Below are 19,115 nucleotides of genomic sequence, written 5' to 3' on the forward strand. Positions count from 1 at the left end.
GGGAGGAATCCAGCTCATTGTGCCCATGTATGAAGACCCTCCCTCTGGTCCCAAGGCAGCGTGGTTGGAGATGTTTGCATCTCTCCTACTCGATCCAGACATTTGTATCCAAATGAGTGTTGGTCGATGGCCCGCTGTGTTGCAGCAACTTGGGTCCTTGGTTGGTTTTGCCAGATGGAGCTTGGTCTAGGAGGGTGGTAAAGGAGTCCTCATGGGCTGCTCCACAAGGCTCCATGATCTCCACCACTCAAGACTTTCAGAGACAATAAGGTCAATTAATCCAAGTTCCAAGATGGAAGCAAGGTGTATGGGGGGAGCACTAGGGTAAGCATCATCATCAAGAGAGCCTCGTCGGTCCATCAACAAGCATTTATTAACGACTGCTGTGCGCCATGCCCTGTGCAGGAAGCTGGGAATACAGAGACAGAAGGGCGCCAGGCCCTGCTCTCAAGGAGCTTGCATTCTCACACTGTGCACACTTCGGGCCTGGGTGCCATCTTGACCTGCATGTTCTCCCTCCCGTGCCCTAATGTCACTCATGACACACTCGCTCTCTTCCTCTTTGTTTTTTAGAAATAGACAGTGCGGACATGTCAGCCCACGTCACCAGCCCTTCTGGCCGCATGACTGAAGCAGAGATTGTACCCATGGGGAAGAGCTCCCACTGTGTCCGATTTGTACCCCAAGAGATGGGGGTACACACAGTGAGCGTCAAATACCGAGGGCAACATGTGACGGGAAGCCCTTTCCAATTCACTGTTGGGCCTCTCGGGGAAGGGGGTGCCCAGAAAGTCCGAGCTGGGGGCCCCGGCCTTGAGAGAGGTGAAGCAGGAGTACCAGGTGAGAAATGGGTGTGAATTTGCTCTCCTTAAGCAAAAAACAGAAGGCCACCTTGGTCCGTGTCCTGTGGAGGACCTTCCCTGGCACCAGTGGGGACTCTGGGGATGCAGCCTCAAAACAGGCTGGGTCTTCTGAGTTCTTACAGGCTTTCTCTGGTCCTCCGAGGCTCGGTGGGTTGGCCAGGATTCCAGGCAATAAATAAATAGCATTAAATTCCTCCAAAGATGGGAACATCTGCTAAAGCTAAGCACCACTGATCATTTTCGTAGTGTGATGGGAAACCAGAGGGGGAGGATTCATGAAGGCCAAAAGCCCTTAACGACTCTCGAATGGTGCTCTTCTTGGGAGAAGAGCTAAGAGAAAATTCTCACGGAGGAGTGTAATCCGGATTGAGTTTGTTAGTCAATAAGCATTTATTAAGGGTCTGTGTGCCTGGCACTGTGCTAAGCCTACAGATACAAAGAAAGCCAAAAGACTTACTCTCAATCTCCCAGGCTAATGGGGAAGATGACGTACAAACAAGCTGCCAACAAGACTGTTGCCCATTTTGGAGATAATCGCCAGTGTCAGGCATTAAGGGGGAATTGGGAAGGCTTCTTGGAGAAGGGGGGATTTGTCTGGGACTTGAAGGAAGGCAAGAGGGAAAGAGGAAGGAGATTTCGCAGACTTGGGAAATAACCAGTGAAAATGCATCCTGGCCTCAGGAGATGGAACAGCAAGGCGGAAGGCCACTGGGAGATTGAAGAGTCCTTGATTGGGGTGAAAGCTATAGGAAGACTGGAAAGGGCAGGAGAGCCCATTATGAAGGTCTTTGAAGACCAAATAAGAGTTCCTATTTGGTCCTGGAGATATTAGGGAGCAAGTGGAGATGATTTATTAGGGGGTCGATAGGAGTTGGGAATGTTGGGACAGCTGAATTGGAGAGGGATGGACTGGAGAGGGGAGAGGTTTGGAAGAGGGACCAACCAGAAGGCGATTGAGAAATCGTGTAGGGGCAGCTCAGTGAGTTGAGAGCCATGCCTGGAGATGGGAGGGTCACGGGTTCTAATCTGGCTTCCGAAACTTTCTACCTATGTGACCCTGGGCAATCCTTATCACTCACTCTTCTGCCTTGAAACCAATCCATGATATTGATTCTAAGACAGTAAGTGTTTAAAAAATAATAAGGCAAGTGTGGGGGGATGAGACCCTACCGATGGGTGGTGGCGGAGGAGAGAAGGGGGCAGGTGTCCATGAGAGATGACATGAAGGTGACGTCTCCAGAGCTGGGGAGCAGATTGGATTTGGGGAATGAGAGAGGGAGGAGTCAAGGAAGACCCCTAGGCCGTCCCCCTGGGTGACCGGTAGCCTGGAGAATAATGGGGAAATGTGGAAGGGCTTAGGGGAGAAGATAGAGCTCCGTTTTGGACGTGTTGAGATGTCTGTTGGATCTTTAGTTTGAAATGTCTGAGAGGCAGTTGGAAATGCCGATGTGGAGGCCAGGAGAGGGCTTAGAGATGGAGAAGAAGATCCAAGAACCGTCAGTGTAGAGGCTCATTGAAAAACGTGAGAACTGATGGAATCGCCAGAGCAAAATAGAATAATGGGGAGGCAGAAGAGGGGCTGGGACAGAGCCTGGGAGGCTCTTGGTTCCCTTCCACCTCTCAGTCTTCCGCTGGCCAATTGTCAGAAGCCGGGAAGCATCGTGTGCTGCCAGCCACGTCATTATAACAGTCTTCTCGTGCCCATCTCCTCCCTCGTGGGAGGGGAGAGGACGAGCCCCTCGGCCTCTCGCTCCGAGCCTTTGCTCTGGCCGGCTCTCCCTCCTCTGCTCTGGCTGCTGGCCTCCGTGACTCCCCTCAAGTCCCAGCTAGAATCCCCCCCTTTCCGGGAAGCTTCCCCCATGAATCGTTGCCCCTTCATCCTGCGGGGAGCTCGCTAGGCTGTCAGCTCCTTGAGGGGAGGGACTGCCTTCTGCCCGCGATGCTTGGGGGTCCCCCACTGTCCGGATTCCAAGCATGTCTGCGCAGCTCTGGCCAGCTGTGCGTGCCGGGCAGGGCCGGCAGTGACAGATGGAGACCCTTCTCCATTCCAAGATCCCCTACCTTGGCGGATCCATGCGCCTGGAGCAGAGCTGGAGGGGCCGGGCTGGAGGGCCTGGGCTGGAGGGGGCCGGGCTGGAGGGGCCGGGCTGGAGGGGGCCAGGCTGGAGGGGCCGGGCTGGAGGGGGCCGGGCTGGAGGGCCCGGGCTGGAGGGGGCCGGGCTGGAGGGGCCGGGCTGGAGGGCCCCGGCTGGAGGGCCCGGGCTGGAGGGGGCCGGGCTGGAGGGGCCGGGCTGGAGGGCCCCGGCTGGAGGGCCCGGGCTGGAGGGGCCGGGCTGGAGGGCCCCGGCTGGAGGGCCCGGGCTGGAGGGGGCCGGGCTGGAGGGGCCGGGCTGGAGGGGGCCAGGGTGGGGGGGCCGGGCTGGAGGGGGCCGGGCTGGAGGGGCCGGGCTGGAGGGGGCCGGGCTGGAGGGGCCGGGCTGGAGGGCCCCGGCTGGAGGGCCCGGGCTGGAGGGGGCCGGGCTGGAGGGGCCGGGCTGGAGGGCCCCGGCTGGAGGGCCCGGGCTGGAGGGCCCGGGCTGGGGGGGCCGGGCTGGAGGGGGCCAGGCTGGAGGGGCCGGGCTGGAGGGCCCCGGCTGGAGGGGGCCGGGCTGGAGGGGCCGGGCTGGAGGGGCCGGGCTGGGGGGGCCGGGCTGGGGGGGCCGGGCTGGAGGGGGCCAGGCTGGAGGAGCCGGGCTGGAGGGGGCCAGGCTGGGGGGGCCGGGCTGGAGGGGGCCAGGCTGGAGGAGCCGGGCTGGAGGGCCCCAGCTGGAGGGGGCCAGGCTGGAGGGGCCGGGCTCCCTTTGAGCCTAACCAGGCGTGTGTGTGCCCTTCCAGCGGAGTTCAGCATCTGGACCCGAGAAGCAGGAGCCGGGGGCCTCTCGATCGCCGTCGAAGGGCCGAGCAAAGCGGAAATCACCTTCGACGACCACAAAAACGGGTCCTGCGGCGTGTCCTACATCGCCCAAGAGCCTGGTACGTGCCACGGCAGGCGGGGGCGCGGCCTGGCACGGGAGCCCCCGCCCTCTGCCCTGACGCGCCTTGCTTGTCTCCTAGGGAACTATGAGGTCTCAATCAAGTTCAACGACGAGCACATTCCCGAGAGCCCCTACTTGGTTCCGGTCATCGCCCCGTCCGACGATGCCCGCAGACTCACCGTCATGAGCCTCCAGGTGAGACACGAGCACCCCCCCCCCCCGGCTGCCCGGCCGGTGTCCTTCAGAGCCCATCCGTCTGTCCGGGGGGGGGGGGGGCTGTCTGTCCCGGGGGGTGCCCAGCCCAGGCCCGTGTCCTTCAGAGCCCGCCCGTCTGTCCGGGCCGTGTCCTTCAGAACCTGTCCATCTGTCCGGGGGGGCCTGTCTGTCCGGGCCGTGTCCTTCAGAACCTGTCCGTCTGTCCCGGGGGGCCTGTCTGTCCGGGCCGTGTCCTTCAGAACCTGTCCGTCTGTCCCGGGGGGCCTGTCTGTCCGGGCCGGGGTGCCCAGCACTGGGCCCATGTCCTTCAGAGCCTGTCCGTCTGTCTGGGGGGGGGCCTGTCTGTCCAGGGGGGCCTGTCTGTCCAGGCCATGTCCTTCAGAACCTGCCCGTCTGTCCCGGGGGGGGGGGGCTGTCTGTCCGGGCCGTGTCCTTCAGAGCCTGTCCATCTGTCCGGGGGGGGCTGTCTGTCCGGGCCGTGTCCTTCAGAGCCTGTCCATCTGTCCGGGGGGGGCTGTCTGTCCGGGCTGGAAAATCAAGGCCACGATGAGAGGTCTGCTCGGAGACGAGGGCCTGGAGAGCTTCCCTGCCTCTCCTCGGGTCCCCCGGCCAGTGGGTCTTAGTGAGGACTTGGATTAGGCTCCGTCCTCACTGCCTCCAGCTGAGGCCCATTTGAAGGGGCTCATCCACATTGTATCCCTCTCAAAACCCAGAGTTTGAGACGGGCGCAACGTTCACGATGCAGCTCCAAGTCTCCGATCCCAGACTCGAACTCAGATCTTTTGGGGAGCCCAGAGAAGGCATATACGGGGAACCCGGGGGTCCCCCCTCTCGGGGAGCCTTTGACCCCCCCACGTGCCGCTCGTTGCCCAGGCGGACGCTCCAGCCTGGACAGGTGTTGGTTGGCGCTGGGCCCGTGTGACCACACCTCCTCTGGGTTCTGGGCGTCCCGTCTGCTCCGATCCAGGGGCAGGAGAGGCCGAGCGGGGCTGAGCTGGCTCGGGTCCAGCGTGCTCCCCGGGCGAGAGTGAGAAAAGTCTCGCCGGCTCCTTTACTCGAGCCCTTTCCTGAGGGCGTCGGACCCGTCTTCGCACAGCTGGCTCTTCCTGGAAGAGTCCTCCGCGGTCCTTCGGCCAGGCCATCGCGCTCATTGCTGCCTCCCAGCGCGGCGCGCAGCCCGGCGTCTTTCATGGATTCTGGCCGGGGTCTCTCCACCCAGAACGCTGAAAGCCTTCCTCGGCATCCCCGGGAAAATCGACCTGGGATTCGCCGTCGTGGCATGTAGATAGCTCGGGGTTCCCAGAGGACCACAAGCCTCGGCGCATCCTCCAGGAAAGCCTCTGTGCCCGCAAGAGAGGACCAGCCACGCCCAGCGGGGACTGATCCCGGGCGGCCACTGATACGTTTTTGACTGTGGCCACCCCTCGTCAGGGCCCCGTCTGGGAAGGAAAAGGGATTTGGCGGCCAGATTGACTTCGACTCCAGAACCGCCGTTCGAGCTCCCTGGTCAGCGGGCCCGGGCCAGGGCTAGCCTGAATGCTGCCCGAGAGGAGCGGCGGCCTGTGCGCCGCGTGCCAGCCACTCTGCTTCTGAATGACTGATTTAAAAAATAAAACCTGGACCTTCCAGTCCTGGGCCCTGCTCCCAAGGCAGGCTAGGCCATGGGCGTCAAGGGACTTGCCCAGGGTCTCACAGCTAGGAAGTGTTGGAGGCCACATTGGAACCCAGGACCTCCCCTCTAGGCCTGCCTCCCAGGCGACTGAGCCACCCAGCTGCGCCCTTCACTGTGTGTTCTTAAGCAATTTATGAGCAAACATGAATCAAAATGTTCTTAAAAGGAGGCATCGGTGGACAAGGGAAGGAACAGGGCCCTCGCGCTGTGTTCCGAGTTCAGATCTTGCCTCTGCCCCTTCTTGTCTCTGTGTCCTGGGGGGGTCCTTCTGTCTGCAGAGCCGCGTCCCCCTGTTCCCCGACGCGGAGCCTTGATGGAAGGCTCCCCTGCTGGAGCTCCCGAGGCCTCGGGGGCACCCCCAGAGCGGATTGCTCAGCAGCTGTCTCACCCCCCAGGAATCGGGACTGAAAGTGAACCAGCCGGCCTCCTTCGCCATCAGGCTGAACGGGGCCAAAGGCAAGATCGACGCCAAAGTGCACAGCCCGTCGGGGGCTGTCGAGGAGTGCCACGTCTCCGAGCTGGAGCCAGGTGAGGCGGGGGGGCCCGAGCGGCTTCGGGGAGCCGGGGGGGGGGGGGGGGGGGGGGGGTGGTAGAGGCCTGGGTTCAAATGGGCTCTCAGATGCTGCTTAGCTGTGTGACCCTGGCCAAGTCACTTAACCCCCCTGCCTACCTCTCCCTGGTCTCGTGCTTCAGGACGAGCATGTCGTGTAAGACATGAGGTAGAGGTAGAAAAAGGAGAACCTCCGCTGCTCTCTGCCTCCATAGCCATTCTCAGACTCGAGGGGCTGGGACTCACCCCTCAGCCCCCCGGGAGCCCGCTCCTCCCTGGGGAGGTGTCCGGCCCCCCATCACCCCCCCTTCTCCCCGCCCAGGCTGGGGCTCCTCCCTGGGGAGGTGTCCGGCCCCCCATCACCCCCCCTTCTCCCCGCCCAGGCTGGGGCTCCTCCCTGGGGAGGTGTCCGGCCCCCCATCACCCCCCCTTCTCCCCGCCCAGGCTGGGGCTCCTCCCTGGGGAGGTTCCGGCCCCCCCATCCTCCCCCCCTTCTCCCCGCCCAGGCTGGGGCTCCTCCCTGGGGAGGTGTCTGGCCTGCCCCCCCTTCTCCCCGCCCAGGCTGGGGCTCCTCCCTGGGGAGGTTCCGGCCCCCCCCATCCTCCCCCCCTTCTCCCCGCCCAGGCTGGGGCTCCTCCCTGGGGAGGTGTCTGGCCTGCCCCCCCTTCTCCCCGCCCAGGCTGGGGCTCCTCCCTGGGGAGGTTCCAGCCCCCCATCACCCCCCCTTCTCCCCGCCCAGGCTGGGGCTCCTCCCTGGGGAGGTTCCGGCCCCCCCATCCTCCCCCCCTTCTCCCCGCCCAGGCTGGGGCTCCTCCCTGGGGAGGTGTCTGGCCTGCCCCCCCTTCTCCCCGCCCAGGCTGGGGCTCCTCCCTGGGGAGGTTCCAGCCCCCCATCACCCCCCCTTCTCCCCGCCCAGGCTGGGGCTCCTCCCTGGGGAGGTGTCCGGCCCCCCAACCTCCCCCTTCTCCCCGCCAGACAAGTACGCCGTGCGCTTCATCCCGCACGAGAACGGCGTGCACACCATCGACGTCAAGTTCAACGGCAGCCACGCCGTCGGGAGCCCTTTCAAAGTCCGCGTCGGGGATCCGGGACAAGCCGGGAACCCAGCCCTGGTGTCTGCGTACGGAGCCGGCCTGGAAGGGGGCAGCACAGGTAAGGGAGCCCGAGCGAGCCGGAGGGCTCAGAGGCCTTTGCTGTCTCGGGCGGCCCCCCGGGGGGGAGCCTGTACGGAGCGGCGGCGCGGCTCGAGCCGGGACAGCGGGCCGCCCAGGCTGATGCCACGAGGCGGCGGGGCCGGCCGTCTTCCTGTCTTTAAGGGCTCGGCCCCGCCGCCTCCCAGGCTCACGTGTCCGTCGGCGTGGACACCGCGGAGGGCTCGAGGGCTCCTGTGTGGATTCTGATAAGCCTCTCCTTGGAGGCAGGGAGGCTTGGCCTCGTCCCACCGGGCTGAGGTCGTGCGTGTGGCTGGAATGGTGGGCCTGCAGCCAGGAAGACCAGGGTTCCAATCTGGCCTCAGGCACGCACTTACTTGCTGTGTGACCCTGAGCCAGTCACTTAACCCCGCTGGCCTCAGTTTCCTCATCTGTGAAGTGAGCCAGAGAAGGAAATGGCAAACCAGCGCCGGATCTCTTCCCCAAAGTCCTAAATAGGGGGCAGCTGGGTGGCTTGGAGACGGGAGGTCCTGGGTTCTAATCTGGCCTCAGACACAGCCCAGCTGGGTGGCCCCTCCCGGACTGGAAGTCGGTCCAGCTCTCTGCAGACAGGGAGCGTCCGGAGCCCAGAGGGAGGCGGCCTGGCCAGACGGTGGCAGGTGGCAGCTCTCCGCTGCCTGTCCCAAGAACCTGCATCCGGCCTGGCCGGCGTCCGACTCCCACCTTTCGCCCTGAGCCGCTCAGGGCCCCTCCGGCTGGAACAAGGCCGTATTGATGGCTCCTGGCAGGTGTTCCGTCCGGTGAGGGACGGCCGGGGGAGGCTGAGCCCCCGGCACGCTCGTCTGTGCCCTCGGCTCGCCTCTCTGGGCGCCCAGCAGGCCTTGGGCCCGGGCCCAGAACAGGCCGCCCAGGGGCTCCGGCCCTGCTCCTGGGCCTTGGCGATGGCTCTGTGCCCAGGATCCGGCCCAAGCCAAGCTGGCTTGTGCCACGCTGTGCCCGCGCCTCGCCTCGTGTGTTCATCCTCCTGCCTCCTGTGGGGTCTCATGCGCCCTCTCGGGCCCCACGGGGGGGAGGGGCAGAGAAGGTGTAGCGGCGTCTGCGGGAGCCCACAGAAGCGCCCCCTTGTCAAGGGCTTGCCCCTCCCCATCCTCCTCCCCAGGCCGTCTCTTGCCCCTGGAGCCTGGTGGGCTGGCTGCCCACTCGGGTGGGTTATAGGCGAAAAGCCAGGCGTCCTCCCTTCCCCTTTGGTGGAGGCGGGGGCGGCCGGGGAGGCCGCAGCCTCGGGAGGGGACCTAGTGGACCAGCACCGACCCGGCCACTGCCTGCCGCTGGGATCCTGGACTCGTGGCCCAACTCTGTGCAGCCTCCGTTTCCTTAGCTAAAAGTGGGCCCAGTAACGGCAGCATCGATCCGGCTCTCCGTTTTCTCATGGTAAAAACGGCTGACGGGCTCTGAGAAGACCCTGCTGGTCCCGAATCTGTGTGTCCAGTCTTCGTCATGAGTGGCCGTGGAGATGCCCATCGAGATAAAGCGCTCTCCTGGCGGGTGGAGATTATCCCGTTTTACAGCGGGGGACACTGAGGATCAGAGAGGGCTTTACTACCCGTCACTTGATGAAGCTACCCAGAATCCCGGGTTCAAGGAGACTCTCCTGGGGAGTCCCGCCGTTCTCCTTCCCAACATCAGGCCCGAAGGAATTTCTCCTGCTCCTCGCTGTCCGTCTTTGCCCTGGGGGGCCTCAGTCCAGTCTGGTGGTCATTTGCTCACGTCAGCACCCCTTCCCTCCCCTCCCCTCCCCAGTGCCTTCTCCAAGCCGAACGTTCCCTTACAGCCCGCAGGCTCTGCCCCATTTACTGGCGCCTCCTCTGGACACCGGCCAGCTTATCGGCTTCCTTCCTGAAGTGTGGCGCCCAGACCTGAACCCAATCCTTCCGAGGTGGGCTGGCCGGCGCTGGGGCCGCTGGGGCAGCTCCCCTCCCTCTTCCTGGACACTGAGCCTCTCCACACGGCCCGAGGTCGCCTCGGCTTGGCTTTCTTGGCTGACGCGCCACTCCGGGCACTCAATGAGCCTACAGTTCCCTCTAGCATCCCGTATCCCTTCCTGGTGAACACCTGCCCGGCCCCACCTCCCCGGGGGTGAACTGGGCTCTCCTCCCTAGTGTCTCTCCTTATAACTGTTAACCGAGAAGGAAGAAGCCTTCCTCCAGCGGGGAAGTGCTGCATCTTCCCGGGTTGGAGACGTGCGACCCTGGACTCAGGCAAGGCTTTGGATGGGGACAGCAGAGGCCCCGCTCAGGTTGGGGCCGAGGGAGGTGTGTGGGGAGCCGGCTGTTGGCATTTACCTCGTGAAAGGCAGGGGCTCCAGGCTCCGCGGCGGCTCCTGAATCCTGGGGCTTTGTTGGGAGGGGAGGCATCCCCCAAGCACGCTGGAATAGAGTGGGTCTGTCCCAGGAACAAAGAACTTTGGCGCCTTCTTCGTCTCCTGTTGCTAATTCTCTGTAGCCTTGCTTGAAAACATCTGTTCTAACCTCCCGCTTCTGCCTTGGACTTTTCCTGGAAACATGGCCCCCCCTTGGGGGCCTCCCCTTCCTCACCCAGTGACCATTTGCCCTGGCAGCTGGGTCCGCTATCCCAGCCACCCTGATTAGGAACTGGGACCAGACCAGATAGAGCTGATGGGGCATGGAGCTGCGACCCCAGATGCCGGGGGAACTGTGGAAGGCTCTTAGGAACATCTGGATTGTGTCTCGGGATACTGCTGATTGCAGCTCCTTTGTTTTAGTGACAGCCAAAAGTAATTTATTCCCTGGAGTCACGGCTATAATTAAACCCAAAACACTATTTTTGGCAGCTGGGTCCATTTTGGAAAGGCCCCACATTCCCCCGGCAGAAACAGGTTGTGAGGGGAAACCCTTTGCTTGTTGATTTCCTATCCTGGGTGTGGGGAACCCCTCTTGGGTATACCCCGCTTTTGGGGGCCTACCCTGTAATTGAGGCACAGCAGCCTGGGGGGGGGGGCTATTCAGAAATATTACCCCTCCTATCTCCCAACATGGGCTGGGGCCAGAAAATCAGTGTTAAATCCTTTTTCTGCTACTTACTATCGGCTTGACTTGACTCCCTTGACCTCAGTTTCCTCATTTGTAAAAAAAAGAGAGAGGGGGATTAGACAAATGGCTTCCAGCACAGACACTGTACTCCCAGAAGTTAGCCTCTTAGGATGGAGTTTGGGTGTTGGTCTGGGCTTTGGGAGCCGACTCGATTAAACACAGGAAAATGTGTCGGGCAGATTGCTCTCTTGGTCTGCAGAAAGCTTGTTTGCTTTGCTGGGGGACTGATTAAGGAGCCTCCCTGTCCATTAATTAGGCTGAATTGAGAAATGATGCCGAGGCCCTCAGCCAAAAGGCCTTAGAGCTGAGCTTTGATCTGTTGGGACTGGCGTAGGTGAAGTTTGTTCCTATCCTGAACCTCTCTGGCTAGACAGTAGAGAGACTGTCTCAGAGCAGGTTCTAAATCCTGTTCTGATGTTTTCTCCCTGTGGGTCCATGGGCCATTCATGTCTCCTCCTGGGCCTCAGTCTCTTCATCTGTAAAGCGAAGGGGATGAAAGATTAAGATAGAGAAGTGAATGAGACCTGACCTGAGGAAGGGAACCCATGAACTCTTGGCCTCCTAACTGAGGCACTAGAGCAGTGTGTTTAGAAGTTGTGCAGAGTTGGGGTTAGCAAGGGGGCTCAGTGGATTGAGCCAGGCCTAGAGATGAGAAGTACTGAGTTCAAATCTGGCCTCAGACACTTCCCAGCTGTGTGACCCTGGGCAAGTCACTTTACCCCCATTGCCTAGCCCTTACTGTTCTTCTGCCTTGGAACTAATACACATTACTGATTCTAAGACAGATGCAAGTTTTGTTGTTTAAATAAAAAGAAGTCATGAGAGCTGGAGACAAATGTCAAACATGACACTAGCATTTTTATGTTTCTGCCTTAGCATGGGATAGCCTGAAACTTTAAGGCAGACATGACACCCTCTATCCTCACATCAACCCTAGATAGCAGTTGCCATTATTATCTTCATTTTACAGTTGAGGAAATTGAGGTAGACCGATGAAGTGGCAAGTCCACGGTCACATACGGTTTGGTATTTGAGGCAAGATTTGAACCTAGGTCTCCTTGTCTGAGAATCCAGTGCTCTCTTTCCTACTTTACCCTCCTGCCCATGACAGATGTCAACCATTGACTATTACCATGACCCCAGCTTCTTTCCTCCAACAAAGGCTAACTTGAGAACTTCCTTGCAGGCGTCCAATCGGAGTTTTTCATCAACACCACCAGAGCCGGCCCAGGGACGTTGTCTGTTACAATTGAAGGGCCATCCAAGGTCAAGATGGACTGCCAGGAAACTCCAGAAGGCTACAAAGTCATGTATACGCCGATGGCTCCAGGCAGTTATCTAATTGGTGTGAAATATGGCGGGCCTAACCACATTGTTGGCAGCCCTTTCAAGGCCAAAGTGACAGGTAAAAATGGGATTCCCTGGTGTCGTGTGGACAGGCAGAGAGATAATTGATGCTGTTGGGCCATCAAGGCTGGAGCAGTCAACAGTGTTGGTCCTGAAAACTAGGCCTGGGTGGAACTAAGCCCAGTCATCCCAGGCTCTGAAAATCTGCTTTGCAGATGTAACCTTAGCCTTGGCTTTTGACAAAAACCAAACTATCGAAGGATCAGGAAGTCAGAGTCCTGGGCTGGGGACTAAACTTCTGGAGACCTCTGTGGGTTTTAGACAGGAAGGGCTCAGGATGTCTGTTTCCTCTAGGCCAACGCCTCGTCAGCCCGGGCTCTGCCAATGAGACGTCTTCCATCCTGGTAGAGTCGGTGACCAGGTCCTCCACCGAAACCTGCTACAGTGCCGTGCCCAAAGCTTCCTCGGATGCCAGCAAGGTGACGTCCAAGGGAGCGGGGCTTGTGAAAGCTTTCGTGGGCCAGAAGAGCACCTTCCTGGTCGACTGCAGCAAGGCGGGTAAGTGAAGCCAGGTGGGTGGGAGAGGCGGCAGCGTGTGCCTGCCCCAAGTCAAGCCATGCGATGCTGGACCCGACCCTAGAAAAATGTGCTTGACCAATTGTAAGAATTTTAGATTAAAAAAAATTTTAACTAAAAAAAATGTAAATTTTAAAAAGCAAAAAGAATAATTTTTTATAATAAGTTTTTATTCACACTTTCTATTTCTTAACATCATCATTAATTGGCTCAAGTATCTCTCTCTGTCCCAGAGAGTGAGCCGGCCATCTCATATGATAAACATTTAAAACGATAAAATTTTTTAGAGAGGAAAAAAAGTCAGCACAACTGATTGACAAAGTATAAAGATGTGAGCAATGTGTTATCCCTGTGGACCTCCCACTTCCACAGAAGTATAGACTGGAGCTCTTCATTCGAATCCCGACTGATCCTTACAATTTTGTTACATTCCCTCTTGATTTCTTGGCAAGTCATTATTCTTTCCATAGACTTTGTGTATGTTGCTTTTTCTTAGCTCCTACTTCACTTCACTCTGCTTGAGTACATAGAGATCTTTCTGGGCTTTCTGTATTCATCATACACAGGAATATTCCATTATGTTCATGAGCCACAGTCAGTTTAGCCATTCTCATGTTGATGGGTACCTACTTTGTTTTTAATTCTTAGCTATCATAAAAATGGCTGCTATTGCTATTTTAGAATATCAATGGGGGACTTTCTTCTTATCACTGACATCCTTGGGATACAAACCTGTAATAGAATTTCTGGTCCAAAGAGTATGGATATTCTCATCACTTTATTTGCATAAAATGGCTTTCCAAGATGGTTGTGCCATTTCACAGCTCCACCAATAATGTATGTGTTTGCATGCATAAATGCATGTATGAACGAACTTGGGGACCTGGGACTTACCTGAAGTCATATATTGAGTGAGGTCAATATCCTACAGAGGGGGGAACTGAACTTGGAGTGTGAGGAATCTGGGTTCAAATCCCAGCTTTGCCAGGTATTATCTTTGTGAGCTTGGGCATATCACTTCTGTTTCCAGGCTTAATGTTTTCATCTCTCAAATGGGAGAAGAGGGAGTCTCTAAGATACCTTTAGTTCCAAATTCTAGGATCCAATGAACTGGGACTAGAACCCAAGGGACCTCACTCCTCACCTGGAGATCAGGACTGAATAGCAAGGGTCCAAGGGAGTCATAGCTTAGGGAAGTAAGTAAATGTGAAAGTCCGTACCTTTCTATTTATTTGTAGACTGGGCCATACCTACCAACTTGTTCCTTTTTTTAAAATCCCTATAAAATGTTTAAGCCTTGAATTTTATAACAGCAATGCAATTAAATATATTTTATAACTATTTACACTTAAGCAATTGTCACATACCCTATTTACATCCAAGACAACTCAGTAGTTACACCCTTCAAGTCTCCTTTTTACCTGTTTGCCCATTCATCTATGAATATATTTATGGGGTTTTTTCCCCATCCTCTGAATGTTTTCCTGATGTCACGGCCTTTGCAGGGTCTGCTTTTCTCCTATTTTAAGCCTTCGTGTTATTGCCTGGTTGATATATCATTGTTTATTCAGCCCTTCCCCAGCTGTTTGCATTTGGTGTTTTCCACTTTGGTGACATTGCTGTATTGGTGGTATGCCTCTTTGGACCCTGGGCTGGGGGTTAGGGCTCAGGGGTACTCGGGGGGGCTCCTGGAACATCCCAAAGATGCTGGGACTTTGGAGAAACCATGGGACTGCGCTCACTGTGCAGAATGTAGCTCTGGTCCATTGATAACCCAGGACGCAGTCCCATGTATTCTCTAATCCCACCTCCCCTCTTTAATGCATGGAGAAACCAGTCCCCCTCCTGCTACCGAAATCTAGATTTTGGGCCACACTCCAAGCTCAGGGCCGAGATCGTCCTTTCACTATCTATGCGTATTTATTATCTTGTGAAACGTTCCTGGTGATTCTCTTTCAGTTAGTGCCCCTCACTGGTTTTTTGTTTTAACACGTACAATAAGAGCTTTCACAAATACCATTAGGGAAACTTGCCCATCTGTCCAAGCGCTTTATTGTTCCCTGTGACTCAGTGTAGTTGTGGGAGGAGAGTGGGAGTGCCCTTTCCATCCTGTTTCTTCCTCTAGAAGTGGCCCAGACTCAGCATCCTTGCGCTGGACACACATAAGCATTCTTTGCTGCGGAGGCCTCCATTGACTATTAGGCCTTTCCAGCCATCCCAGAATCAGGATTCACTCCAATCGTCTCTTCTAAACATTTTTTTAAACTTCCGTCTTAGAATTAATCCTGTATATTGGTCCCAAGGGTTAGGTAGTGGGGATTAAGGGCCTCACCCCAAATTGCACAGCTGGAAGTGTCCAAGGCCAGATTTGAACTTGGGGCCTTCCGTCTCTGGACTTGGCTTTTAATCCTCTGAACCACCTAGCTTCACTGAGCCCCCAGACATCTCATCCTGGTCCCCACTGGCTCCCTTCACCCTTTGCTGTACTGAGAAAGCTCATGATCAAGATAACTTGAATGCTTTTCAATCCTCCATTTGATCTGCCATCTATCGGCCATTGATGTGCTGGGCCATTCTGTTTTTGCAATTTTCTTTGACTTTACCTTGGGGCAGTTATTTTGGTTGGTTTCTGTCTCAGAGGTCCTACCGAGCCTTCTGGAACTTGTGCAGATGTAAATATCTGCCTTATTTCTTGGTAGAGCATTTTTACTTTAGTTGGGGGAGCTCATTTAGGGATGAGGAAGGATTTTTCTTGGGTTATCATGTACCATTTCTAGAATTTGCTATTATTGATCATGTTGGATGAAAAATCCTGTGTATTTTGTATATCTTGTGTTTCATCTCAGCTTCTTGTCGTCATTCCTCCGCCATTAGTTTTGACAACACTATATCTGGGTGAGTTGATTGTGGTTTTCTCTATAGACGTCCTGTGGATTCTGGAGTTAGGAAGTCTGTCCCATTCTCAGATATGTTATTAAGATTTCCTGAAATAAGGTGGGCAGGAATTCCCCTTTTGGTCACATTTTTGGTGGCAACCAATCATTCTTGGCTTATGCTTCTTCCTTCTCTTCTGCTGTTATCAACTTATCAAATGTTCTTCTAATGACAATCTTATTTGTGTACCATTCTATCTCTCTCCTTCCTTTCCTAGCCATACCCCTAGAAAAGAAACCAATGTTTGTCTCTCCTTCCTCTCTCTGCTCACTGCCCAACCTCTTGTGATCTGGCTCTTAGACCCCACACGTAACTGAATATAGTCTCCCCAAGATTACCAGTCATTTCTTAAAGTGCTAAATACTCATTTTTCATCTTCACGGACAACTTATCTACAACTTAAAAACAAGAACAAATCCTCAATACGAAGTATTGATCCTGAGGCAGAAGAGTGATAAGGTGGGGCTAGAGAGGTTAGCTGGTTTTTCCAGGGTCTCTCGGCCTCCCGACCAGCAGCTCTCCTCTCGTCTATTTCATGCCTGCCTGCTCCCCCTCCTGATTCTAGCGGGATCTAACCTCGAGCCTTTTGTGTTTCAGGATCCAACATGTTATTGATTGGCGTCCACGGCCCCACCACGCCTTGTGAAGAAGTCTCTATGAAGCACGTTGGGAACCAGCAGTATAACGTGACGTACGTCGTCAAAGAGAGGGGCGACTACGTTTTGGCCGTCAAGTGGGGCGAGGAGCATATTCCTGGGAGCCCCTTTCATATCACAGTGCCTTAACGTGGGTCCCAATGAAATGCTTCTATGTGGAACGTTGATTTTTTATACCGAGTTTGTGGGTCTTTTGTGGAAATGAAATGTAGTCTCTAAATAGGCATCTCATCCTTAAGTATGTCCAGGAGTCAATGCTCAGCTTTTTATTCTTTTAGGAGACTTTTCAAAATCTCAAAGCTTAGAAATTTCAAATGTCCTTCCTGTGCCCCTCTGGGCCCTCGATTCCCATGATACCTCTCTGTCCCGTCCTTAAAAGTCACGCGTGCGATGGGCCTGCACGCTGGCTTCACAGCAGACACTCCAGATCGTGGAACGTGAGCCAAAACTGGAACTTCTTTAAAAAACAACCAACCAAAAAATCGAGATGGGGGACCGGAAATGGCTGGTTTTCTCTTGGACTTTTCTAGAACGTGTTCCTGGAAGGGAAGGTCTTTCTGTTGTTTTTTAATGAATAGGAAATGGGGCTCAGACTTGGTCCTCGAGGGACAGCCCCCGTGTTAGGGCCCGGCGCGATGAGCAGGGCGACCCCCTCGCGTAGCCTGCTTCGAACACTAACACTTTGGGCTCGGAGAGGCCTGCGGCGCGGTGCAGCCTGCACGGGCCGTCTTTGCTCCTTCCTCCCGGCCTCCCGGCAGGGCTCCGTCCCTCTGCCAAAGGTTACTGTTTAACCCAGCCCAGAGGCTGCCTTCTTGGCACATCCTTTGCTTGCGTGTCAGGATTTTTACTAGCCTTTTCTCAGACTCACCTCATGCCAAGTGTGAAGGGCCAGACGCGGGCCTCGAGGCCTGTCCCTGCAGAGACGGGGGGCGGGAAAGGAGGGGGGAGGCATCGGGGGGCCGTTCTCTGTGACGCGCTCAAGGAAGGGCCCCGGCTGGCTCATGCTGCTTCCTGCAGAGCGCTGGCCAGGGGCCTTCTGGGCGCTCTCAGCCCATTCCTGGGAACAGCAGACGATTCACGGTGGCCCCCCGGGAAGGAGCTGAGCGCCCCGCGCCGGGGCTCCATCTGCGGCGGGCCTTGGTGGGAGACGCGCAGCACGCTGCACGCCGGCGGCCCCAGCGGGCAGGGTTGTACAATTGTGTCTCATAACTTATTAAAATAAAATCTTTGCTCCCTGAAATCGAAGCGCCTCGTCCGTGACTGTGGGGTGGCCCGTGGACGACCCGTCCCTGCCTCAAAGGGGGGAGAAGGGGGGGGGGTGCAGCCGCCAACGGTCACCACCAGCATCCTCGCGTTAGCAGGACAGACTCTCCCTCCACCCTGGAGAACGCGGGCTTTGGGGCCACTTAGAGAATGGCGGATCTGCGGCCATTGGGTGCAGCTTCCCGTTACAGAGCTCAGAGAAGTGGCTGTCTGCCTCGGTTTCCTCACCTGTTAAATGGGGGAAATCCCAGCCCCCCTTTCCCAGGATTCTTGGGAGGATCCCACGAGAGAGTATTTGTAGAAGGTGCCCAGCACAGAGTAGGCTCTAGAGGCCCGCCACTTCCTTCCCTTCCCTGGGGGCCCTCGGTGCCTTCTGCCCCTCCCCCCATGGCACAGAAGCTCTCCAATGCCGGCTCTTCCCTTCCCTGGGGGCCCTCGGTGCCTTCTGCCACCCCCCCCCCCCCCCAGCCTGGGTTCTCTGAGGGGAGGTGAGGCTCAGAAGAGGCTGGACCCTCTCCTCCTTCCCCCCTTTGAAGAAAGGTGCCCCCCAGCCCCCAGCAGAAGCACCCTAAGCAGAAGCAGGGGCTTAGCATTTCCCATCTTTTCTTCTTGACACCACTAAGTTTAGAGGGAGAGGAAAAAGCCCTGGATTGAGTGTGGGCAGGATTCTGGGGTCATTCAGCTCCCCCCAACCCCGTGCTCTGGTGGAGTTTGCACTCAGGAGCCTGGGAAGGGACTTGCCCAGGGCACAAAGGTGTCAGGTGGAATTTGAACTCAGGTCCCCTAACCTCAAAACCAGTGATGTTTTCACTCCACCCCATGGCTCCCATTCCAAGGAGATGGACCTTCTCCAGGGGGTTCACCCCCGACTTTGAACCTGCATTTCCAACAGCTAAAAAGCAGGAAGGCGACGTCCCACCGGCCAGAGGCCTGTGACCTAATTCCCCAGGGTTGTGAGGGGAGCCCTCAGGGTGGATGCAAACAGTCCTGAGGCAGGAGGAAGCTGCCCCTCTGAAACCCGAGCCTGCAGCCAGAGGCAAATGCCAGCCATGTCGCTGCTTCTGCCCAGGGACTTCAGCTTCCTTCCCGCCCTTGTGGGAGCATCGTCCCTTTGGCCTGCCGGGACTCTGGGCCTTGAAGGGACGAGCTGCAGCCCAAGGATGGACCGAAGCCCCACCATGTTGAATTGTTCTCCCTGGGCAGGACTCCTGCTGGCCCCGGGATCTCTTGGGAGTCACCAGCCTCCCCAGTTTGGGTTGGGTTTTGTGGGGGGGCCAAGGGAGGCAGAATCAAACCACTGGGAAAATGGGCCACAGCCCTGAAACCCTGAACAGGAAGTTCTGTGCCCATTGCGCTCAGGGAGAAGAGGAAATGGGGAGATCTTTTCCAGCACCAAGCCTGGAACGGACATGATGCTCAAAGCTTCAGTGGACAGTGATAGCTGGCTCATGGGTACCAGCAGCATCCTGTACTCTGGGGGAGCAAGAACTCTCCCTTGCAGCCTGCCTGTCCCTTCTCCCCCCCCCAAAAAAATTTAAGGTGCCTTCCTACACTTCCTGTTCTCCCAGGGTCCTCTCAGCAAGTCAGTTCTCGCACAGAGGGCAAGTCGGCTGTGGAGAGAACTTGCAGAGAACAAATTGGAACTGTTAGGCTCAGTCCTAACAGTCTGAAACAGAGAGCCCTTCTCTGAGAACCAAATGCTATTAATCGTGTCCCTACATCTCTAAGTGTATCCCAAGCAAGTGTGGAAGGGATTTGCTCCA

General features: G+C 56.9%; 1 protein-coding gene across 1 annotated transcript in view; it reads left to right on the forward strand.

Moving 5' to 3' along the window:
• The window catches only part of FLNB (filamin B), a 92,676-nt gene extending 75,347 nt beyond the window's left edge, over positions 1-17,329 (forward strand). Inside the window, exons 38-45 of the mRNA XM_056804280.1 lie at positions 574-840; positions 3,738-3,875; positions 3,957-4,072; positions 6,161-6,293; positions 7,291-7,467; positions 11,763-11,981; positions 12,278-12,481; positions 16,031-17,329. Of these exons, the coding sequence (XP_056660258.1) occupies positions 574-840; positions 3,738-3,875; positions 3,957-4,072; positions 6,161-6,293; positions 7,291-7,467; positions 11,763-11,981; positions 12,278-12,481; positions 16,031-16,218 (1,442 nt within the window). The 3' untranslated portion in view covers positions 16,219-17,329. The remainder of the gene's footprint in view (positions 1-573; positions 841-3,737; positions 3,876-3,956; positions 4,073-6,160; positions 6,294-7,290; positions 7,468-11,762; positions 11,982-12,277; positions 12,482-16,030) is intronic.
• The last annotated feature ends 1,786 nt before the right edge of the window (positions 17,330-19,115 follow it).

The sequence above is a fragment of the Monodelphis domestica genome, chromosome 7 (assembly GCF_027887165.1).
Source record: "Monodelphis domestica isolate mMonDom1 chromosome 7, mMonDom1.pri, whole genome shotgun sequence".
Taxonomy (NCBI): Eukaryota; Metazoa; Chordata; class Mammalia; order Didelphimorphia; family Didelphidae; genus Monodelphis; species Monodelphis domestica.